The sequence below is a fragment of the Chenopodium quinoa genome, unplaced genomic scaffold, assembly GCF_001683475.1.
Source record: "Chenopodium quinoa cultivar QQ74 unplaced genomic scaffold, ASM168347v1, whole genome shotgun sequence".
Classification (NCBI taxonomy): domain Eukaryota; kingdom Viridiplantae; phylum Streptophyta; class Magnoliopsida; order Caryophyllales; family Amaranthaceae; genus Chenopodium; species Chenopodium quinoa.
Genome location: NW_018744118.1, coordinates 922,016 through 947,460, shown reverse-complemented (window position 1 = coordinate 947,460; position 25,445 = coordinate 922,016). Strand labels below are relative to the sequence as shown.

Below are 25,445 nucleotides of genomic sequence, written 5' to 3'. Positions count from 1 at the left end.
ACCTAGCTGGTCAGCGTGCACTGCCAGGCTGTGTGCAACTAGCATGGCCAGCACGCACCAGCCAGCACAGCTAGCGCATGTGTGCTGCTAGCGAGCCACGCATGCTGCTGGCTGCTAGGCACTGCTACAACTGCTGCTGCCTAGCCAACGCACATGCACACACTGGCCCAGGCAGCCGCAAACGCATATGCATTCTTGGTTGCTGGGCGTTGCTGCTTGGACATCGCACACACACACGCACAGCCTTGCTGGCTGGTGCGTAGTGCTACTGGGAATCTGAGCGAGGGCTAGCATTGTGCTGGCACCTAGGCCACGCACATGCCCATTGCGTTTCACATCATGCTGCTTAGTGCTCCCATGCGAAGTCAACCACGCAAGCTAGCACGTAAGTTGCTGCGATGCAAGGCATGCAAAGCATGCACGCATGCCAGCACTCGGTGCTAGTGATGGTGCTGCCATGCTAGGCACGCACGCATGCTAGCGCCTAGTGCTAGCGATGGTGCGCCTAGCACACCTAGTGTGTCTAGGCTTGCGCCTAGCCATGCTAGGTGCATGATAGCTCGAGCTAGCCTAGCATCCACATGGCTAGACCAATGTGGTGCTACGACAATGCTTGTACTTGTTGCTTGTGATTTTGCGACGCTCGGCCTCGACGCCCTAGGCTCAATATCTAATGAGTGACATTTATGTCGCTCTTAGGATAGTCTTTTCTAGTAGTTTTAGTAATAATTCAGTCCATTTTAGTATGTTTTTGCTATGATCCGCCTAGTTCGAGTATTCTACCTTTGTGGTGCGTAATGTGTATTCATGTGGTTTAGGTAGTCTGTACTCCCCTCCCCTTTCGTTGTATTACACTTTGCCTTCCTGTTCCATGATTGCAGGTGTACGCCGTTGATTCGGAGATGGAAGGAACAAGGGCAAAACGGGAAGAACTCCAGACCAGACAAACGGCGCGGGCGCGCCACCTATACGCGCGGGCGCGCATCCCTTGAGCACGGGCGCGCTGATGAGCTAGACCAACCATTAAATACCCACTTTGGAGCGGGCGCGCATTTCCAGGAGCGGCCTCGCCATCATTTAACGCGCGGGCGCACCATTGTTGGGCGTTGGTGCGCCTGTTTGCTTCTGATTCAAATCCCGATTTTAGCCCAAATTAACAAAAGAGAGGCAAAACGACTAACTTTGGAGAACATTCTATCATAGGGATATTTTTAGTATAGAAACCTTAGAGGAGAGCTTTTAAGGAATTTTTCTAGGTTTTTGTTTTAACCACTTTTGTATTGAACAATCTTGATAGTTTTGAGTGTAATTTCATTGTCCATCAACATTAGTTTTACTCTTAGTTTTTGAAGAAGTAATTTTGCAACATTGATGTATGGTCTAATTTGGAGATTGAATGATGTATATATCTTTATTTGGATTTCAATGAAGGTCTTGGTATATTTCTCTATTTTCTCTTGTTTTAATGATTAAAGTTTCTATCTTTGTTAGTTTAGTTGATAAAAACATTGTATTTCTTAATATATCGTTGGTTATAATGTTGCTTAGTATGATTGTAGTTGTAGTTATGACTAGTGAGTAGTTTCTTGTTGCTAGGGGTTTGGTGAAGATATGCTTTGAGTTTGATGTATGCTAGGCTAGGTTAATTTGGAATATTTGTGATTAAATCTTCCTTGTGCTTATACTTATTAGCCACTCCATGTTTATGGCCATATGCATGTTGTGGTTGAATGACTTGAACTAAATCGTGACGATAGTGCGACTTAGGAATAGTCATTAGGTGATTGATTATTGCATGACCTTAGCTTGTATGCCTTACGACGATAGTGTAAGTGTATGCTAGCTAGGAAAGCTCTTAATCCCGATAGGTGATTAGAGAGTATTATTGATATTGCCTTGTATGAGTTGCTTGGGTTACATGTAAACCTATTTTCTGATGCGTAACTTCTTTGAATTCATAGCATGTTTGATCCTTCCCCCTAGTGCTTGTTTTAATTGTTATTCTATCCCCTTTAGTCATTACTTTACCCACCATACTTCTTGATCGAATTAGATTAACATTAGGAGATAAATAGCGGTGCTTAATCGTTTCCCTGTGTTTGACCCTTAACTTGCCTCTATGCTCTTTTAGTTGCATGTTTAGGACTACAAATATCATTTGATAGAGGTGTCTTAGTAACGACCTAAAACACCGCCTGTCAAATTGGCGCCGTTGCCGGGGAGACGGTTTCCATTGTGTGTTTATTTTCTTGTTGAGACTAGTTCTTTTCTATTCTTTTGTTTTTCCGTATCTTGTTAGTGCTCACTTTCTGCTTAGCTTTGTATATGCATTAATTGCTCTACGCCTTTAGTGTCCATAGACCTTGAGCTAGAGCGTACTCTGGCCCAATTGAGGAGACAAGCAAGGGAGAGAGGTGAAGACCCACTTCAAGAGCAAGTGAGAAGTTCCCCTACCCCATCTTCACCCACTTCAAGTGAGGAGAGTGAACCATCCACGGGCTCAATTCCCAATCCATTTGTCTATAACCATAATCAACAAAGCATGGCTGATCAAGGAAACATGGGTGATCAAAGGTCACTAAAGCAACTTGGAGCACCCGAATCATATGCCTCTCAAAGTGGGATCTTAGCCCCCACCACTTAAGCAAACAATTTCGAGATAAAGCCTAATTTCATTTCAATGATAGAGAAGAGGCAATTTACCGGTGGGAAATTTGAGAATCCCCATGAGCATATCAAAGAGTTTCTCAAGTATTGTGACACTATCAAGATCAACGGAGTCTCCCAAGAGTACATAAGATTGAAGATTTTCCCATTCTCACTCATGGGAGCGGCAGAACATTGGTTGAACAAGGATGTCCCCCCCGGTTCCCTCACGACTTGGAATGAGGTAACTACGGCGTTCCTAGGAAGGTTTTACAATCACAAGAAAACCGCCGAGGCTCGCTCAAAGATTCAAAGTTTCCGCCAAAGAGGTGGAGAGTCTCTTTGTGAGGCATGGGAGAGATTCAAAGAGTTACAAAGGCAATGCCCACACCATGGGATTCCTAATTGGCAAGTTCTCCAAACATTCTACGGAGGACTCTCCCCTCAAAGCAAGACTAACCTTGATGCCGGAGCCGGAGGCCCAATCATGAACAAAAGGGAAGATGAAGTGGAGAGTATCATAGAAGATGTTGTGCGCAATTATGAGGATTGGTACGAAGGAGAGAAGGAAGCCACTTCTAGCAAAGGAACGGTACAATCCGTAGAGCAAACCAATGCCATCATAAATCTTTCCAACCAAATGGCAAAGATGGCGAAACAAATGGAGGAGTTCATGAAATCGAGTTCTCAAAATACTTCCTCCCCTCCTCCTAAGGGAGGCCATGGTATGAATCCTTCTACTTCTTCTCCCTCTAATTACAATGCCATGCCTCCTGGTTGTATGTTTTGTGATATATGTGGAGGCTATGATCATAATTCTCAACAATGTATGTCCATAAGTGAAGGTCCCCCTCCCCATGAAAATGATGATAATGTTGAAGATGTTAATGCCATGAATTTTGTGCCCCGTGAGGGAAATGCTGGAATGCGGCCAAATTGGAATCAAAACCTAAACCGTGGTTGGAATCAAAATCAATGGAATCAAAGTGGTGGTGGTTATGATAACGAAGGCCAAGGTAGGGGAAACTCTTCCAATTACAATGGAAGAAGTTACTCAAACCAAAGGTCCAATTGGAATCAAAACCAACAACACTATTCCAATAACCAACAACGTTTTAATTCCAATCAGGGTTCCGGGGGCAATAGACCTCAAAATGCTTCTACTTTCTCACAAAATAGTAGACCCCCCGGTTTCGACCAAGTAAGGCCCCATTCTCAAATTCCCCATACTCAACCCCTTAAAATAGAAGCCCTTCCGGATCCTATGATGACTATGCTTCAAAATTTCATTAAAAATCAAGAAAAGCATAATAAGAGTCAAGAGGAAGAAAAGAAACAAATCAAGGCACACATGAAAATGCTTGAGACCCAAATCTCTCAAATTGCCCAACCAAGTTCTTCATCCTCCCCTTCTTCATCTTCTTCTTTACCTAGCCAAGGTGTCAACCCCAAGTCTATGTATGCCATTACTACTAGAAGTGGGATGATATATAGAGTGATTTAAATGTTGAGAAGAGTTTTGATATACGTGTTTTATACAATGGTTTTCCCCGGTTTTACTTAGTAATTTTATATGGTTTTGAGCTCTACGGAGCCATTTCTTGCTAACAATCTCTTCTTTAGTGTATTCGATTGTTTTAGTAAGCTTTTCAGGAATATGAAGCGTTTCTAGGCAATTGGACGTGTTTTTAGTAGATTCGGAAGAGTTGATAGCCAAGAACTGCAATTTATGTGGAGTGCCCGACCGGGCATGGCTTGCCCGGGCAGACCGGGCAATGAAGAGTTCACAGGAAGAAGCCCAATCCTGAACGGTGCAACGCGCGCCCGATCGGGCAGGCTTCGCCCGGTCAGACCGGGCGATGAAGAAGTCAAGTTATGAAGATGCAATTCTGGAAACGTGTTACGCGCGCCCGACCGGGCGAGGTTCGCCCGGTCTGACCGGGCAAAGAAGGAAAACTGTCGTATTTTACGCAGCCTTCCTCCGCCCGATCGGGCGAGGTTTGCCCGGTCTGACCGGGCGATGTTCAAGATTGCGCGATTTCAGCTATTTCCGAATTTCTATCTTTTGAGGGTATAAATACCCTTTTGTAATTAACTTTTAAAGAGAGTTTTTCATTAGTTTTTCTCCTTAAGCCCTAGAAAACTCTCAAGAACCCTAGTTTTATTTCCTTTAAGCAATTTCAATCTTTTAATCCCAGATTAATCAATTGTTCATCAACAATTTGAGTTCTTTCAATTGGAGTAATTGGTATTTATCTTACTTCACTCTTTTCTGATATTCACTGTTCTCTAAATATGTTTTCTTTACTGTTTCTTGTTTTTGAACTTGATTTTGATTTTATTATGATGTGTGAGTAGTTTCCTTAATCCGGGATCTTGCTAAGCTCGATTATGATTGATGTATAAAGTAGATCTTTAAATTCCCCAATAATAATCCCAATTGACATGCTTAATTGATTGTGTTTATGCCAATACTAGATTAGGAATAATTAGTATTGTTATCATCCCTTTGTTCTTATTGCAACGGAAGTTGGGTATTAACGGGATTAGGTTATTCCAATTAAGGGTTTGAAGATCATCACGGAAGTAGATGATTGAATAATTAGGAATCTAGGCATGGTGTTTAATGTCCCTTATTCGCTTGATTCCACGGAAGTAGGCTTGATAGTTAATTTGGGAAGCCATTGATAACTTGGAAGAGACCTTTGGTATTATTATTAGGGATTGCTTTTCTTCTTGTCAATTGATTTATATATTGGGGGTAGATTTATTAGTTTATCAATCATAATCGTGGTAATGCTTGATCTTGGATGCTTTAGTTTATTGATTAATATTTCCTCTAGTTAATTGTGTTATTTAATATATTAGTTGATTATTATCATCCATTATTGATTGGTGACGTGCTTAGTGATTAATTGAGTCTGATTAATTGAATGAACCATAGTCTCTTGGGATTCGATCCTTACTTGCCCTACTACACAGTTAGAAGGAATAGTTAGGTTATTTTTGTTAGGTACGCGATAAGCCTATCAAATTTTGGCGCCATTGCCGGGGACTAACGGTTTCATATTGATTTTCCGTGATTCGTTTTTACTAAGCGTTGTTTGTTGCTTCGGCTATTGCCTCCTGTGTTTTTGATGTTCTTTGCCTAGTTCTTTGTTGTATGCAAACACGTCGCTCAGGGTCAGACGACTTAGTGCCTCTCGATTCAGAAATTGAAGCGACTGCAAGAAGACGAAGAAGTAGAAGAAGAGCAGGTAACAGAAATATGGAAGACCAAGCAACAAAGTCTCTTTTGGAGTACGGTATCCCTGACACAACAACCGGACTCCTTTCTAGCATTGTTAGACCACCTATCACCGCTCAGAATTTTGAATTGAAACCGCAGTTTATTCAATTCATATCCAATGATTCATTTGCTGGCACACCTCTTGATTGCCCAGTGAATCATATAGATGGTTTCTTGGAAAAGTGTGACACTATGAAGCTGAATGGTGTTACAGATGATGCTCTTAGACTTCGCCTTTTTCCATTCTCATTACGGGATAGGGCGAAGGAATGGTTAAGAGATGAGGGTTCTGGTTCCTTTGATACATGGGATAAACTAGTAAAAGCTTTTCTGGTCAAGTTCTTGGGACAAGAAAAGACTGCAAGATTAAGGAACGAGCTATCCACTTTCAGGCAATCAGATGAAGAATCCTTATATGACGCATGGAGGAGATTCAAGAGATTACAGAGACAGTGCCCTCATCATGGCATACCTGAATGGATGTTAATCCAAACCTTTTATAACGGTCTAACCCATGAATTCCGGATCTATATCGACGCCGCATCTGGAGGCTCCCTTTTAACTAAAAATCCAACCGAAGCAAAGGAGCTGGTTGAGAAGATGTCAGCCAATGACAACTATCACCCAGGCGGCCGAAATAGTGTCAAGAAAGGAGGTAAATTAGATGTTGATGCTCTAACTCTTTTAACTAGTTCTGTGCAGGCACTTTCAAGCAAGTTCGATAGATTACAAACTGGATCTTCTTATAATGTGCTAGAAACTTGTCCAATGTGTAATACTCAAGGTCACATCGCACCTAATTGCCCACGAAATTCGAATGAGGTATCAATTGAGGAAGCCAATGCCTTCTACAATTCCAACCCTAAAAGACCATACGATCCCCATTCTAATACTTATAATGAAGGTTGGAAGAATCACCCAAATTTCTCATACAAAAACACCCAGGCTCAGCAAAATCCACCTCCGCCCCCACCTCGAAACAACAATTATAATCCACCTGGTTTTCAACCAAGACCACCCCTAGTACAACAACCCATGCAACCTATGCAACCACTCCCTCAAAAATCCAATCTCGAACTAATGATGGAGAACTTCATCAACACCACAAATAATTCCATCCAACAGTTACAAGCCCAGAATAAGCTCATGGAAAATCAAATAAGCCAACTTGCTCATCAAGTCGGCCAATCTTCAAAAACACCAGGTACGTTTCCTGGCCAAACAGAGCAACCACAAAAGGGGCACATGAATGCTGTAATTTTAAGGAGTGGAAAACAGTTGGAAGACCTTCCCGTAAGGGAACCATCAACGATAGATATTGAGGGAATGAGTGAAAAACAGGGGATTTTGCAAAATTCTTCTTCGCCCGGTCAGACCGGGCAATGTCCGCCCGATCGGGCGCGAGAAGCAGTCGACGAAAAACAGGGGACTGTGCGAATTTCTTCTTCGCCCGGTCAGACCGGGCAAGGTCCGCCCGATCGGGCGCAAGAAGAAATTCCAGACAAACAGAAGAACATAAGCAGCTCTTCTTCGCCCGGTCAGACCGGGCAATCACTGCCCGACCGGGCGGGAGATCCAGACAGCCTAATTCCAAGGAATGATGTTCAAGAAAAGCCACGGGAACCGATCCCACCTCTCGCCCCATACATGCCAAGAGTCCCTTTCCCACAGAGGTTAGCCCAGGCTAAGTTAGAGAAAAAGTACGGTAAATTTCTAGACATCCTTAAGAAACTTCACATTAATATACCGTTCTTGGATGCAATTTCTGAAATGCCTTCTTATGCAAAGTTTTTGAAAGACATGCTATCTAACAAGAAGAAGCTTGCAGAGAATGCTACTGTTTCTCTAACTGCAGAATGTAGTGCCATTCTGCAAAACACTCTTCCTAAGAAACTAGGTGATCCAGGCAGCTATTCAATCCCAGTGAAGCTCGGAGATATAGAGATCAATAGAGCGCTATGCGATCTTGGTGCAAGTGTAAGCCTTATGCCGCTCTCCATCGGCGAAAAGCTTCAAATGGGTGAGCTAAAGCCTACAAGGATATCTCTGCAACTTGCAGACAGGTCAGTTAAATTTCCCCTCGGTATACTTGAAGATGTTCCATTGCGAGTTGGTAAATTCTTTATTCCATGTGATTTTGTTGTTATGGAAATGGAAGAAGATGCCCATGTCCCTATTATTCTTGGTAGACCATTCTTAGCTACTGCAGGTGCAATTATTGACATGAAGAATGGGAAAATAACATTTGAAGTAGGGGATGAGAAAATGGAGTATTCATTACTGAATGCTATGGGAAATCCGTCTATGGGTGAAACTATTTGTCAAGTGGATGTCCTCGATGATCTACAACAAGAACAACTTCCCCTGATCAAAAAGGAAGATGCTCTTGAAACGGTGTTGATAGGGAGTATCCATGATGAAGATTGGGAAGTAAGGGAGTACACGAGGCTACTAGAAGACGCAAAAGCTAATCCAATCATCGCTCCAGTCAAGGAAGTCCTTAGTACATCGAGTGTTGGGGAGAGTTCGACGCCTCCCGAGGTAGAGTTGAAACCCCTTCCATCTAATCTTAAATATGCATATCTTGGTCCTAAAAATACATACCCTGTTATTGTTAATGCTGAGCTTAATAACATTGAATTAGAGAAACTTCTCGCTGTTTTAAGAAAATATAGAAATGTTATTGGGTATACCATTGATGATATCAAGGGTATTAATCCCTCTTTTTGTATGCATAAGATCATTCTTGAGGACGATCATGCCTCCTCTAGAGAACCTCAAAGAAGGCTAAATCCAACTATGATGGAGGTAGTCAAGAAAGAGGTTCTCAAATTGCTTGCTGCAGGAATAATCTACCCTATCTCAGATAGTAAGTGGGTTAGTCCTGTACAAGTAGTACCAAAGAAAGGAGGTATGACAGTTGTCAAGAATGACAAAGGCGAGCCTGTTGCCACAAGAACTGTTACAGGGTGGCGGATGTGCATTGATTACAGAAAATTAAATAAAGCCACCCGTAAAGATCATTTCCCCTTGCCTTTCATTGATCAAATGCTCGAACGATTGGCTAACCATTCCTTTTTCTGTTACTTGGATGGATATTCCGGTTTTTTTCAAATCCCCATCCGCCCTTGTGATCAGGAAAAGACTACATTCACATGTCCATATGGCACCTTCGCATATCGCAGAATGCCATTCGGACTGTGTAATGCCCCAGCCACGTTCCAACGGTGTATGATGGCTATTTTCTCAGGTCTCATAGAAAATTCTATGGAAGTTTTTATGGATGATTTTTCTGTTTATGGTTCATCTTTCGATATTTGCCTTGATAATCTAACAAAGGTGCTCCATAGATGCCAGGATGTCAATCTGATATTGAACTGGGAGAAGTGCCATTTTATGGTACAACAGGGAATCGTTTTAGGCCATGTAGTTTCAAACAAAGGGATTGAGGTGGACAAAGCCAAAGTAGAGGTAATAGAGAAACTTCCCCCTCCAAATTCTGTGAAAGAAGGAGAGCAAGTCCTTCTATTCAATTCAAGGTTGAAACTATTTCCAGGGAAACTCAGGTCAAGATGGTCGGGCCCTTTCACGGTCTACAAAGCATATCCTTATGGCACCATTGAATTATGGAACAACACCGGGGGCACCTTCAAAGTCAATGGACAAAGGGTGAAGCACTATCGAGCGGGAGATCCTATTGAAGAAAAGTCAGATATCACATTCTCTTCCTCACCACAAACTCAATGAGGATGAATACGGTCAAGCTAATGACCTTCTAAACAAGCGCTTGCGGGAGGCAACCCGATTCTTTTTGAGGAGCCGTCGAGATTCCTATGCTCTCCTTACGCTGCAATGAGGCCATTGCCGCATTTAGCTTGGGGGAGTTGCTTCGTACATGTGGTACTCTCTCTCTCCTTATCTCTCTTATCTTTCTTGTTTTATTTTAGTGTAGTTATTTTAGTTGTTTTTTTAAAAAAAAAAAAAAAAAAACATACAAAAAATACGATCCAATGAATAATAAATCATGCTTCCCTGTGCCCCATTCATGAAAATTGTTTTAACTCTTGGTATATGATGACGAGTATTGTGGATAGGTTAGCCATGATTTGATGTTTGATTACTTGGATGTCTTAACATGAGTCAATTTTGCCCAACTACTTGTAAATATAGTGCTTGACTAGTTGATTTGGTTAGGAATGTGTGTTAGTTCCTGGTATGTCAATGAAGTTGAGTATTGGTTTATAACTTTGAGTAATGTTTGCATGACTCATTAATATGCACATTGAGGAGGACGAAGGCATTTGTTCCTCTAGGTGGCTTTCAGACGATATTAGATACATTTGTTCCCTTCTTGCTACCCATGTTGTTGCTTGTGCCCTTTTATTGTTTATTTTGCCACATTACAAGCCTATTTAAGCCCCATTGGTTACTAGTCCCAAGCTTGGCTTGGGGGAGCTAATAGTGAGTGAGGTGAGGGAGTTGTAGTGTGCATGTAATCTGCACAATTTTGGGTGGATTTGAGAAGTTTTTATTTGTTCTTATTGTTGTGGATTGAAAAAATTGGAAATTTATTGTGCAAAGAAAAAATTCCAATGTGAGATGAAAAAAAAGGGAAAAGAAAGAGCAAAAGAAAAAATTGTTTCAATGTTCAAGTGTTCTAATTGAAGGCTGCTCAAGAAAAAAAAGGAGAGTTCAAAGTTTGTTTGTTCACTCAAGTTCTATAATTTTATATTTTGTATATATGAGTGAAATTTTAAGTGTTGGAAATTTTTAATATAATTGGATGTTTGGTGAATTTTTGGTAGAGTTGAGTTGTGTTGGAGATGATTTGGTCATTAATTCATTTTGATCTTGGTTTTATTTATTAGGATTTTGGCTCCCTTAAGCATAGCTTTACTCTTACATTTTCCCAAATATTTCCTACCTTTTATCCTAGCCTTACATTACAAGCTTTGAAGACCTTCTGACCTTTGTGCATAGAGTTGTGTGAATGTGAAATTAGTTGTTTTCCAATGCAAAGAATGATTTGATATATTTCGAGTCGACTGCTAGGTTGAGTGCTTGTTTTCTTTAAACACACGAGTGCGTGAGTTTGGGAGGGCATTGTTCACATTTAAAGGAGTTGGATGGAGAGCGATCGAGTATATCTTTTACTCGCCACATAAATGAGAGTTGAGTGTGTGAACACTAGTCTTGAATTCTATATGCTCTTGTGGTTTGCTCTATTTGACTATTGTCAGACAGGATGAGTAGTCAGATGGATTTGATTGGTTGACTTTGATGCATAACTGTCGAGTTTACCTTTAATCGTATTTATTGATTTGAATTGCTTTTGGGGTGAAGTATTGATTTATTTATTCATTGCTTTGCTTAGGGACAAGCAAAGGTTTAGCTTGGGGGAATTTGATATACGTGTTTCATACAATGGTTTTCCCCGGTTTTACTTAGTAATTTTATATGGTTTTGAGCTCTACGGAGCCATTTCTTGCTAACAATCTCTTCTTTAGTGTATTCGATTGTTTTAGTAAGCTTTTCAGGAATATGAAGCGTTTCTAGGCAATTGGACGTGTTTTTAGTAGATTCGGAAGAGTTGATAGCCAAGAACTGCAATTTATGTGGAGTGCCCGACCGGGCATGGCTTGCCCGGGCAGACCGGGCAATGAAGAGTTCACAGGAAGAAGCCCAATCCTGAACGGTGCAACGCGCGCCCGATCGGGCAGGCTTCGCCCGGTCAGACCGGGCGATGAAGAAGTCAAGTTATGAAGATGCAATTCTGGAAACGTGTTACGCGCGCCCGACCGGGCGAGGTTCGCCCGGTCTGACCGGGCAAAGAAGGAAAACTGTCGTATTTTACGCAGCCTTCCTCCGCCCGATCGGGCGAGGTTTGCCCGGTCTGACCGGGCGATGTTCAAGATTGCGCGATTTCAGCTATTTCCGAATTTCTATCTTTTGAGGGTATAAATACCCTTTTGTAATTAACTTTTAAAGAGAGTTTTTCATTAGTTTTTCTCCTTAAGCCCTAGAAAACTCTCAAGAACCCTAGTTTTATTTCCTTTAAGCAATTTCAATCTTTTAATCCCAGATTAATCAATTGTTCATCAACAATTTGAGTTCTTTCAATTGGAGTAATTGGTATTTATCTTACTTCACTCTTTTCTGATATTCACTGTTCTCTAAATATGTTTTCTTTACTGTTTCTTGTTTTTGAACTTGATTTTGATTTTATTATGATGTGTGAGTAGTTTCCTTAATCCGGGATCTTGCTAAGCTCGATTATGATTGATGTATAAAGTAGATCTTTAAATTCCCCAATAATAATCCCAATTGACATGCTTAATTGATTGTGTTTATGCCAATACTAGATTAGGAATAATTAGTATTGTTATCATCCCTTTGTTCTTATTGCAACGGAAGTTGGGTATTAACGGGATTAGGTTATTCCAATTAAGGGTTTGAAGATCATCACGGAAGTAGATGATTGAATAATTAGGAATCTAGGCATGGTGTTTAATGTCCCTTATTCGCTTGATTCCACGGAAGTAGGCTTGATAGTTAATTTGGGAAGCCATTGATAACTTGGAAGAGACCTTTGGTATTATTATTAGGGATTGCTTTTCTTCTTGTCAATTGATTTATATATTGGGGGTAGATTTATTAGTTTATCAATCATAATCGTGGTAATGCTTGATCTTGGATGCTTTAGTTTATTGATTAATATTTCCTCTAGTTAATTGTGTTATTTAATATATTAGTTGATTATTATCATCCATTATTGATTGGTGACGTGCTTAGTGATTAATTGAGTCTGATTAATTGAATGAACCATAGTCTCTTGGGATTCGATCCTTACTTGCCCTACTACACAGTTAGAAGGAATAGTTAGGTTATTTTTGTTAGGTACGCGATAAGCCTATCAAGTTCCGATGTGAGGATAGGACTTGAGGTTGAGGATGAGTCGTCAAGAGAGAATGAGATTCTAGAGGGAAGTGGCGGAAAGGATGAGAGGGGTGAGAAAGAGAAAGAGAAGGAACCCGAAAAGGAGAGCACCAAAGATCAAACACCTTTACCCCTTAATCTCCAACCTAGGAATGAGAGGTTGCCTTTTCCCCAAAGATTTGCTAGGTCTAGGCTTGATGTCCGATTCGGAAAATTTTTAGATGTAGTAAAGAGCTTGCATGTTTCTATACCCTTTGTGGATGCTATGAAAGAGATGCCACACTACTCTAAATTCGTAAAAGACCTCTTGAATGGAAGGAGAGAAGTTGAAACAGTTAGCCTAACCGCAAATTGTAGTGCTATTCTCTCTAGTAAGCTACCAATTAAATTGCAAGATCTCGGTAGTTTTTCCATCCCTTGTTTAATTAATGAGGTTCATTTGGGGAAAGCTTTGTGTGATCTAGGTGCTAGTGTGAGTTTAATGCCCTTCTCGGTCTACCAAAAGCTTAATGTGGGTAACCTTTCACCTACAAACATCACCCTCTAACTAGCGGATAGGTCCACAAAATTGCCTATAGGGAAAGTAGAGGACATACCCCTTAGAGTTGGTAAGTTCACTTTTCCGGTGGACTTTTATGTTCTTGAGATGGATGAAGATGAAAGAATTCCTATAATCTTGGGTAGGCCATTCCTAACTACTTCTAAAGCAATTATTGATGTCAAAGAAGGCAAGATGACCTTGAAGGTTGACAATGATTCTATCGAATTTGATTTGAATAAGGTAATGAGACAATCTTCCTCTAATAATGAATGCTTTAGAACAGATACAATTGAAAACTTGATGAATGAGTTTAGATACCCTCATATGCCTGCTTCTAATGATCTACTTGAGAATGTTTTGTTGAAAGAGAATGAGGTAGGTGATCAAAAGGAGATGCAATTATATGAGGAAATGCTTGATGAGAAAGAGGAGACAACCCCCGACCAAGAGATGCTCCAAACATATGAAGTCTTCCAAGTAGAAGAGGAGGAAATCTCTAATGGTAAGGTAGCTCCGAAGGTATAATTGAAACCTCTACCTTCGGGCTTGAGGTATGTCTTTTTGGATGCTAATGATACTTTTCCGGTCATTGTCAATGCTAACCTCACGGAAGAGCAAACCTCCTCATTTCTTAATGCTTTGAAAAAGCATAGGAAGGCTTTGGGTTATACTCTTGATGATCTTAAGAGTATAAGCCCCTCCCTATGCATGCATAAAATCGATTTAGAGGAGGGTACTATGCCGTGTAGGCAACGACAAAGGAAACTTAATCCTTCCATGCAAGAGGTTGTAAGAAAGGAAGTTTCCAAGCTACTTGAAGCGGGGATCATCTATCTAATCGCTCATAGTGATTGGGTGTCCCCGGTTCAAGTAGTGCCGAAAAAGGGAGGTATGACGGTAATGGTCAATGATAAGCAACAATTGGTCCCAACTCGGCTTGTTACGGGTTGGTGTATGTGTATTGATTACCGCCAATTAAATGCCAACACTTCCAAAGACCATTTTCCATTACAGTTCAACGATCAAATGCTTGAGAGGCTTACAAAGCATGCTTTTTATTGCTTTCTTTATTGTTATTCGGGATTCTTCCAAATCCCAATTGACCCAAAATATCAAGAAAAGACCACTTTCACTTGTCCCTACGGTACTTTTGCTTACTGTAGGATGCCTTTTGGTCTTTGTAATGCCCTGGCTACCTTCCAAAGATGCATGATGTCAATTTTTAGTTAAATGATCGAGGAAGAAATGGAAGTTTTTATGGATGACTTTTCCGTTGGTGGAGGCACGTATGAGAAGTGTCTAATGAATTTATCTCGTTGTTTAGAAAGGTATGAGAGTGCCAACTTGGTGCTCAATTGGGAGAAATGCCACTTCATGGTGGAAAATGGCATTGTTCTTGGCTATAAAATCTCCCAAGCGGGCATCGAAGTTGATGGTGCGAAGGTTGATGTGATTGAGAAGCTTCCTCCTCCCATAAATGTGAGAGAAGTGAGGTCCTTCCTTGGTCATGCCGGCTTTTATCGCCGCTTCATCAAAGATTTCTCTTTGATTCCTAAGCCTCTCACATCTCTCTTGCAACAGGGTAAAGAATTTGTGTTTGATGAAGCTTGTCATGAGTTATTTTGTAGGTTGAAAAGGGCTCTTTGCACCGCCCCCATAGTCCAAGGACCGGATAGGTCTCTACCATTCGAGCTAATGTGTGGTGCAAGCGACGAGGCCATTGGATCGGTTCTAGGACAAAGAAAGGATGGGAAACTTCACGTTATATACTATTTGTCCAAGACTCTCAATGATGCTTAACGGAATTATACAACTACCGAAAAAGAGTTTTCGGCGGTTATCCACTCATTTGAGAAGTTTAGAACCTACCTCATTGGTTCTAGGACAATAGTTTATACCGATCACTCGGCTCTCAAATATTTGATAAGTAAGAAGGAGGCCAAACCGAGGTTGTTGAGATGGGTCTTGGTCCTTCAAGACTTTGATTACGAAATGAGAGATAAGAAGGGAGCCGAGAACGTGGTGGCGGACCACCTCTCTAGGTTGGGAGGTGCAAGAATACATGAACACGGTTTTCCAATTGAAGATGCCCTAATAGATGATGTCTTATATGCTCTTGAGGCAAAATCGGAGCCTTGGTATGCGGATATTGTGAACTACTTGGTTTGTAGTGCCATACCTCCGGATTTCACTCCTCAACAACATCTAAGGCTAAAGCATGAAGCAAAGAAGTATATATGGGATGACCCCATGTTTTTGAAGAGAGGGGTGGATAGACTTTTGAGAAGATGTGTTCCTAATGAAGAGTTCCAAGATGTGCTCTCAATGTGCCACTCATCCCCTTGTGGTGGTCATATGAGTGCTCAAAAGACCGCTTCCAAGGTTTTGAAATGCATGCTCTTTTGGCCCTCTCTATTCAAAGATGCTTGGCAATTTGTTAAGACTTGTGATAGGTGCCAAAGGATGGGGAACATATCAAGGCGTGATGAGATGCCCCAAAATCCGATTCTTGAACTAGAAATTTTTGATGTTTGGGCAATTGAATTCATGGGCCCTTTCATCTCATCCCAAGGAAACCGGCACATTCTAGTTGCCGTTGATTATGTTTCCAAATGGGCGGAAGCCGTGGCATCTCCCACCAACGACTCAAAGGTGGTCATCAATTTGTTCAAGAAAGTCATCTTCCCAAGATTCGTTGTTCCTAAGGCAATCATAAGTGATGGAGGCTCACACTTCAAGCACCATACATTCAACAAGCTTCTTTCAAAGTATGGTGTATCGCACAAGCGAGGCCTTGCTTACCACCCCCAAACAAGTGGTCAAGCGGAGGTCACAAATAGGGAGTTGAAAGTCATCTTGGAGAAGACCGTTGCTAAAACAAGGAAGGATTGGTCTAGTAAGCTCATTGATTCATTGTGGGCATATAGGACCGCCTTCAAGACTCCTATAGGGACTACCCCCTATAAGATTTTTTATGGGAAGAATTGCCATTTACCCGTAGGAGATGGAGCACCGAACGCCTTGGGCAATCAAGCAAATCAACTTTGATCTCCATAGTGCGGGTGAGCAAAGACTTCTAGAGCTTCATGAGTTGGAAGAGTTGAGAATGAACTCCTATGATAGTGCAAGCCTCTACAAAGCAAGAACCCAGGCATGGCACGACGCTCAAATTTCCAAGAAGGAATTTGTGGAAGGACAAAAGGTCTTACTCTACAATTCAAGACTCAAGCTCTTCCCCGAGAAATTGAGGTCTAGATGGAGCGGTCCATTTCAAGTATCCAAAGTCTTTCCTTATGGCTCAGTTGAGGTATTCAATGACAAGTACCCTCCATTCAAAGTGAATGGGCACCGTCTCAAGCCATACTATGAGGGTCAACTAATTGAGAAGCCGGAAAATTTATCGCTCATTGATGTTTTCAAGTCACCATGATTCTTTTGTGAAGGACGTCAAGCTAATGACGTTAAAGAAGCACTTACGGGAGGCAACCCGGTTTTCAACTTTTTATTTATTTATTTTATTTCCTTTGCCACACTTGAACTAATCCATCTAACACTTTTCTTAATCAATTGTGATGTAGGTGTGATTGTGTAGGTCCATGAGGAAAGAGAGATAAGAGTTGAAGCAAAATGAAATTTTTATTGAGGAGTTGTGGTCAAATGAAGACCAAAGACAAAGAGCCAGCGCGATTTGGTCGCGGCAGAAGAGCGAGCGCGAGTAGAGAAAGGCGCGAGCGCGCGTCAAACAGGCGCGGGTGTTCCAGTTCTTGGGTCACAAATTGCCATCATTCCAGAACGTAGGAACGATTTTATCGCGCCAAAGGATTGGTTCGCGTCATCAAAGGAGCGCGGGCGCGCCTGACTCTGTCGCGGGCGCGCCATCTGCTTGGTCTAAAAGGTCTCCGATTCCAGAAAGAAGGAGTGATTTTGTCGAAGCTAAAGAGCGGCCCGCGATATCAAAGAGGTGCGGGTGCGCTTATTCAGGGCGCGGGCGCGTCAATAGTTTGGTCTGATTTCCAGGGAGTTGGAGCGATTTTATCGCGATTTAGGAGCGGGCCGCGTTTCACTGAGGCGCGGGCGCGCCTTTATAAGAGCGGGCGCGCCTTTCTGGGTTTCAGAAAAAAAATACGGCTTCGTCTTTTGTTTCCGCAATCTCCCTTAAACCCTCACAAACATAACTCAAACTCCCTCATTGCCTTTCCCTCTCTTCGCGGCCGCTCCTCACCACCATACTCAAGATCATCTTCTTCCATCCTCTTAAATCAATCATCCTCATAAATCAATCTCTTGAAGCTTCAATCATTCATCATCAGCGTTTGTTCATCATCAAAGAAAGCAAATAGGCATCCTCAACACCAACCGCAACGAACTCCTTGCTACTCAAAACCTTCAACAAATCGACACCAAAACAACAATTTTTCGCATAAGGGTAAAGGTATTAAATTTCCTTCGTTAATTATTCTCTTTTGATTAATTTTTAAGCAAGGATTTTGATTATCTTAGGTTATTAGCGAAATTTCGTTGATTATTGTTGAAATTACTGCTGGATTCTGTTGAAATTGTTCTTGTTGGTTATTATCTTAGGCTATATTCGTTGTGTTGGTTGGATTATTATTGCTTGTAAACAGGTATAGTTTTGTGGAGGTTAAGGGTGGAAATAGCCGGAGTTAGCTTTGAAAAGGAGTGAAAACAGAAAAAAAAAAAAAAAAAAAAAAAAAAAAAAAAAGAGAGGTGGGCAGTCATGAGTCAGACCAACCCAATGTCTTACCCACCTTAAAATTCTTAAACAAAAGCCACTCCTCCATATACTCTGACATGAAAAAACGAAAGTTGCGACCTTCTAGGCACTACCATCGTGGAGACATGATAAAACTTGGAATAAATGACGATTTGTGGATTCTTTTTGACAACCTTCGACTAGGGTCATTCGTAAACTCTTCATTCATGACCTACCAAGAACCCACCTTAGAGTTTTTCTCGTCTTTTCATGTTAACACACTAGAAGACAACGACTTTCGGATATCTTTCCAACTCTTCAACAACCCCCACACCATGTCACTGGCACAGTTCAACCAAGCCCTGGACTTTCACTCCGATGCCGACCTTCTCTACCCTTTTTATGAGAACTTTAGGGAGTATAATGAGTACGCTTGGTGGCGTTCCATTTCAGGTAAAAATGAGTTTCACACCAGGACTTCCATAGCCAGTGAGATTTGACACCCTGTCCTTAGGATCCTACACCGTTTACTAGGGTATTCTATCATTTGTAAACAGGACCTAGGAAAACTGACTAAGGAAGAGGTCCTTTTCCTATGGATAACCACAAAGGGAGAGCATGCACGGAGGTTGAATTTGGGTTTCCTCTTTATGCAAACCTGCCAAGCCATAGCAAAGGGAAAAATCCATGGGAGATACATCGCAGGGCGATGGTCACTAGATTGTCCACCAAGTTAGGTTACACTGACCTTCTACCTCTATGCACGGCCATTGGGGATATTTACCTTGACTTAGACCAGCTTCGCCGCTCTGATTTTATTACTCCCACGGCAAACCCCAATGCTTTTAGGTGGCTAGTTAGAGGAGCCCACCATTGTTTCCTCCCTAAGCCTCACTTCACCTCCCTCACGCGTTAGTCCTCTAATGTGTGGAGAGTTTTGAGAGATAGCGGGCGAGTGCCCGATGTTGATGGGGACGATGAGGTAGGGATAGGTAATGAGGAGGAGATTCAGGAGCAGTAGCAGCAGCAGCAGCAGCAGCCGGTTACCCAACAACCCCCAGGTACAGGTACATTTCAGCTATCTGATATAGTTAGACAATTGCAAGCGATTTATGAGTCACAGCAAGGCCACCATATGCAACAGCAGGCCCTCTATGACTCAGCTGTGGATAAAGGAGAGATTGCTCCCCCCGTGAACTACCCCAATTGGCCGCCTCAGCACGGCCTTGTTCCTTCTTGGGGGGGGACAATCTCCCCACTTACCCTTACTAGCAAGGTCCTTCCGAGCCTAGTAGGGAGCTCCGCAGCTTCCTAGAGGACGGGCAGTACGATTATCGTGTGCCCGGCGGGTGTGACTTTAGAGGGGACCCTGCTTACCCCTATGTGCATCCTGATCACCCCGCCCCTTTGTATTCCTAGTCTGAGGACGCTCCCTCTGATCTTTTGCCCAGTTGGCAAGAGGATCTTTACAGAGATCACTATGGTTGGCCGCCGGGCTTTGACGGTGGTTAGGGATTTTTGGCCCCCTAGTGGCTTCACTTATAACGAGCCGCCACGTCGGCCTGGCTCACCTAGTGAGCCCAGCTCTAGTGGCCAGTAGGCCACGTCCCTTGAGTATATCTCTCTCCCCTACTTTTCTATGCTTATTTTGATGAGTAGGAGATATACTCTTGGTAGGGAGTGACTTGGCTGGGATTCTTACTTGCTCGCTTGCCGGTCTTTCATTGTTTTACTTGTACCTTTATGCTGCTGATTCTGCTGAGTTGCATGACTGTTTTCTTTGGTTGATTTTTCCCTTGTTCACTGATATTGTTGATGAGTTTTTGATGTGGTTTTGATGATGATGCTATTTTGGGGACGCTTCTCTCGGTTTGATGGATACCGGTGAGTCCGCCCCCCGTTTTTCCTGTCGATGATGATGATTACTGGTATTCGCCGACATGGCGATTCACCAATGCAGGTATGTATATATGGTTAAATGATTTTTGAGGTAATGTTGATTTTGGAGGAGATCCAGAAATTTTGTCAAGGGTAGATTAGATTATAGTGAAGCAAAAATAAAAGTTTTTTAAAAAAAAGGCGAATGAAAGTTGCATTTTATTTCTTTATTTCATTTTTCATTTTTCAACCTTCATTCAGACTAACCCTTTTGTGTATATAGTTTGTTTTCTCTTCATTTTGATACTCACCCATTTGAGGATGCATGCTTTCACTTTGGATATGCTTACTTGGGTGTCATTTCGGTGAGATCTTTCTTTTTCCTTTTTTTTTTCTTTCTTTCCTCCGCTCTATTTTTCGTTGGTGTGCTCTAGGATAGTTGTAGTTTAATGGAAGTTGAATGGTTCGAGGATGTTTGCTATTAACACCTTGTGTGTTTGGGGCCGTTGATGTTGATATCTAACGGCCACTTGTTTGTCGATTGGGATATATTTGATTATGCTTAGTTCCTCCCCTATTTCCGCTTTCTTAGATTTAAAAAAAAAAAAAAAAACCTTAATGGACTTGCATTCTTGAATGTCTTTATTCCTAAGGATTAAGAGTTTCCGCGTTCTTGGATTGTCATTGGTTCACTCTAAGATATGTCTATGCTAAGGTAGTTGTGCTAGAACTCGTAAGGCCCACCGAACCCAAATTCAGTTGTTTGTGGTAAGAAGGTGTTGCCCTCATTGGGGGATTTAAAGCCCTAAAGGTAGTTTTTGTAACCCGATGAGAGTTTTATTGTTCAAGCCTACAACACTTATTGTATGAGCGGCATAGGATCTTTACCAAGGCATGCTTAGATCGAGAACTTGTTGTCTAGCTACCTGAGATCGCGACCGAACTAAATCTAGGGAGGACGAAGGCATTTTCTTCGGTGACTATTTTGCTTTTCTAGGTTTAGCTTTTCTTTTGTTGCTTCCTTGTAATTTCATTTGCATATCCCCCTTACTAGCCATGTTGAGCCTACACCTCCTTGTTTGTAGCATATTACAAACTCTATGGCCCTTCTATTTCAATTTTTTTTCACCCATAGAATTGTGAAGTATGCCATGAAAGTTTGTTGTGATTTTGGTTTGATAAGTTGGAAGGTGATGGTTTGGTATGACAAGTAAGGTTGTTTTCGATATTTTTAGTGTTTATTAAAAGCAAATGTGAATTTAAGAAAAAGTCGTCCATAGTTATAAAAGGCAAGGGCAAAGTAATAAAGGTTGACAAAAGCATGAGCTAAAAAAAACAGGAAAATTTTGAAAATTTGCAAACAGTTTTTGATGTAGTGTCCTCCCTAGTTTGTGCATTGAGGACAATGCTCAATTCAAGCTTGGGGGAGAGGTTCTACGCATTTTATTTATAGTTTTGTGAGATTGTGTTAAATAAGCTTGGGGGAGACGTATTTTTGTTTGGAAATTGGTGATATTCTACATTGTTTTCGGGAATTGGCGCCATTCTTTGCTTCACAATTAGGATTTACCACCAAATTTTTATATTTTTTATATTTATTCCGGCTCCTTCGTGGAGTCATGAGATGCTACCTTGAAGGGTGGATTTGAATCTAGATGAGGGAGCGCGGTAAGAATGTATGGAATGCGAGTGGAGTGGAGCATGTTAGAGTTCTCTATGCTTAGCATGACTTATCTTTCAATCAACCATTGGCATCCAAAAACGTGCTTACTCTTAGTTCTTAGAAAGATTGTCATCCATCTATGCTTGTCTTTTCAATATGCTCTTCATTTCCATGTTTTGTTCCGTGTTTGTAGTTGATTTTCTTCTTTATTTACTCCTTTTTTTAGGTTTTTTTTTGAGCATGTTGCCAAGAGTTGTGGGTTAAACTCTTTGGAAACCCCCACGAGAGCATACTCGTCCTCATTTGCGACTTTGAGGTTTAAATGGCTTGTTGTTTATGCTAAAAACAACCGTGATTCCTACGAAAGTGAGTTAGTGTAAATTCCTTTCCCTCCTTTTCTATTTTGCTTGTGTTCAAATAATCGTTTCTTATTCTTCTTTGCCCTTAGCTTTGCTCGAGGACAAGCAAAGGTTTATCTTGGGGGAATTTGATGAGTGACATTTACTCGCTCTTAGGATAGTATTTTCTAGTAGTTTTAGTAATAATTCGGTCCATTTTAGTATGTTTTTGATATGATCCGCCTAGTTCGAGTATTCTAACTTTGAGGTGCGTAATGTGTATTTATGTGGTTTAGGTAGTCTATACTCCCCTCCCCTTTCATTGTATTACGCTTTGCCTTCCTGTTCCATGATTGCAGGTGTATGCCGTTGATTCGAAGATGGAAGGAACAAGGGAAAAACGTGAAGAAATCCAGACCAGACAAACGGCGCGGGCGCGCCACCAGAGGAGCGGGCGCACCACCTACACGCGCGGGCGCGCATCCCTTGAGCACGGGCGCACTGATGAGCTGGACCAACCATTAAATACCCACATTGGAGCGGGCGCACATTTCGAGGAGCAGCCGCGCCATCATTTAATGCGCGGGCGCGCCTGTCTGTTGCTGATTCAAATCCCGATTTCAGCCCAAATTAACAAAAGAGAGGTAAAACGGCTAACTTTGGAGAACATTCTATCATAGGGATATTTTTAGTATAGAAACCTTAGAGAAGAGCTTTTAAGGAATTTTTCTAGGTTTTTGTTTTAGCCACTTTTGTATCGAACAATCTTGATAGTTTTGAGTGTAATTTCATTGTCCATCAACATTAGTTTTACTCTTAGTTTTTGAAGAAGTAATTTTGCAACATTGATGTATGGTCTAATTTGGAGATTGAATGATGTATATATCTTTATTTGGATTTCAATGAAGGTCTTGGTATATTTCTCTATTTTCTCTTGTTTTAATGATTAAAGTTTCTATCTTTGTTAGTTTAGTTGATAAAAACATTGTATTTCTTAATATATCGTTGGTTATAATGTTGCTTAGTATGATTGTAGTTGTAGTTATGACTAGTGAGTAGTTTCTTGTTGCTAGGGGTTTGGTGAAGATATGCTTTGAGTTTGATGTATGCTAGGCTAGGTTAATTTGGAATATTTGTGATTAAATCTTCCTTGTACTTATACTTATTAGCCACTCCATGTTTATGGCCATATGCATGTTGTGGTTGAATGACTTTGTCTAAATCATGACGATAGTGCGACTTAGGAATAGCCATTAGGTCATTGATTATTGCATGACCTTAGCTTGTATGCCTTACGACGATAGTGTAAGTGTATGCTAGCTAGGAAATCTCTTAATCCCGATAGGTGATTAGAGAGTATTCTTGATATTGCCTTGTATTAGTTGCTTGGGTTACATGTAAACCTATTTTCCGATGCCTAACTTCGTTGAATTCATAGCATGTTTGATCCTTCCCCCTAGTGCTTGTTTTAATTTTTATTCTATCCCCTTTAATCATTACTTTGCCCACCATACTTCTTGATCGAATTAGATTAACATTAGGAGATAAATAGCGGTGCTTAATCGTTTCCCTGTGTTCGACCCTTAACTTGCCTCTATACTCTTTTAGTTGCATGTTTAGGACTACAAATATCATTTGATAGAGGTGTCTTAATAACGACCTAAAATACCGCCTGTCAATATCCGACGTCTGTTTTTGTAAAACTCCGACGACTCATTAAATCCTTCAGATTAATTCGTCGCCTCTTATCGGTTGTTCGATTGGGTTCGACCTGAAGGGTTCAGTTAAGATTAAGCTATAATATTAATTATACCTTAATATTACTGATCGGAAGCGACCTCCACCTAGGCATTCCGATCACTTGAACTTACTGAAGAATTACCTCTGTAATAATTCTGAACCCTCTATCAGAATAATACACTTGTTGGAAGGACACCATTCCTTTCAATCTCCCCCTTGTCCTTCCGGACAAGTGTACATACAGTGTATATTCCATTTCCTATGTCGCTTAATGTCTCTTCCTGAATTATAAGGTAAGATTCATCGTCATCCTTATTTCTTTCAGAAGTGTTTCTCGATCTCCGAGTTCGACTGTCAATAAGCAGATGATTTCTAAAATCCATCTGAGCACGGCCATGCGTTTTCACAATCTCGCTCTTCGAGCGGCCTTGTAAACAACAAAGACATGTTCCCTATTGTTAATAGGGGGACATTCCCAGTCTTGCATCGTAAGTTTCTCTTACTAAGAGGACCTAATCTCCTGAGTGTTCCCGTTATGTTCCCCATTTACGGCAGACATTAGGCAACATCAAAGAGACTAGTACTCAAACAAGAAAACTTCACATTAATCATGGTCGAGGAAACGAGTTCCGATAGCTATAATGAGAAATGTACTTATGACAATTTTGAAAAACTTAAAGTACTCTCATAGGTCTATCCAGTGCAGTTCCAAACTGGCACCTGTGCAAATGATTTATGACCATCATGTCCTTGAAGCACAAGAAACGGTGTTGTAAATCATACTACACACTAATCTCTGGTGGTCATTAAATTTCAATCAGTTAGATGGCCTCGATTTAAATATTCAATGATCACTTAACAGGTGTTTCTTTATCCAAGACATGGTCTTGATATCCTATTTTGAATATTTCCATAAATCAAATGGACTCATTATTTAATTCTAAACCACAATTAAATAGCAATGGAGTGGAAAAATAATTTTTGCATAAAATTAATTACTCCATTAATGAATGGTTTCAATACAGTGTCTTACATTAAAACATCAAGTTTAATTTAAACACATGTACAGGGAGTTTTAAAGCCAGTCTCCAACGTGCTTGATTCCCATTGCCTCAATGTGCTTGTTGTGTTTCACTTGAGGCAGAGGTTTAGTCAAAGGATCAGCCACATTATCATCCGTGCCGATCTTGCAAATTCTGATTTCACCTTCGGATTTCTATTCCCTTATCATGTGAAATCGCCTTTGGATATGTTTGACCTTCTGGTGCTCTCTTGGCTCTCTAGCCCATGTTGTCACAGTAGAGATCTATCGGACCCTTGATGGAGGGTACAACACCAAGTTCACTAACGAACTTGCGACTCCAAACAGCCTCCTTAGTGACTTATGAAGTAGCTAAGTATTCGGCTACAGTTGTAGAGTCTGCAGTGGTGCTCTGCTTGGCACTCTTCCAGCTAAACGCTCCTCCATTCAGACAGAATATGTACCCTAACTGTGACTTGAAGTGGACTCTGTCAGTCTGGAAGCTAACGTCGGTGTAACCTTCAACAACCAGGTCTTTGTGGCCACCATAAACCAGGAATTTATCCTTGTTCCTTTTCAGGTACTTCAGGATATTCTTGGCCGTAGTCCAATGCGCCTCTCCTGGGTCCGACTGGTATCGGCTCGTAGCACTCAAGGCATACGATACATCTGGCCTAGT

General features: G+C 41.3%; 1 protein-coding gene across 1 annotated transcript; it reads left to right on the top strand.

Annotated features, from left to right (window-relative positions):
• Positions 1 to 2,680: 2,680 nt before the first annotated feature.
• Positions 2,681 to 13,937, top strand: LOC110692616. The gene is made up of 3 exons (XM_021869645.1): positions 2,681 to 3,711; positions 12,833 to 13,272; positions 13,423 to 13,937. Exons 1-3 carry the CDS (start codon positions 2,681 to 2,683, stop codon positions 13,935 to 13,937), a joined length of 1,986 nt encoding a protein of 661 aa, XP_021725337.1.
• Positions 13,938 to 25,445: the final 11,508 nt, after the last annotated feature.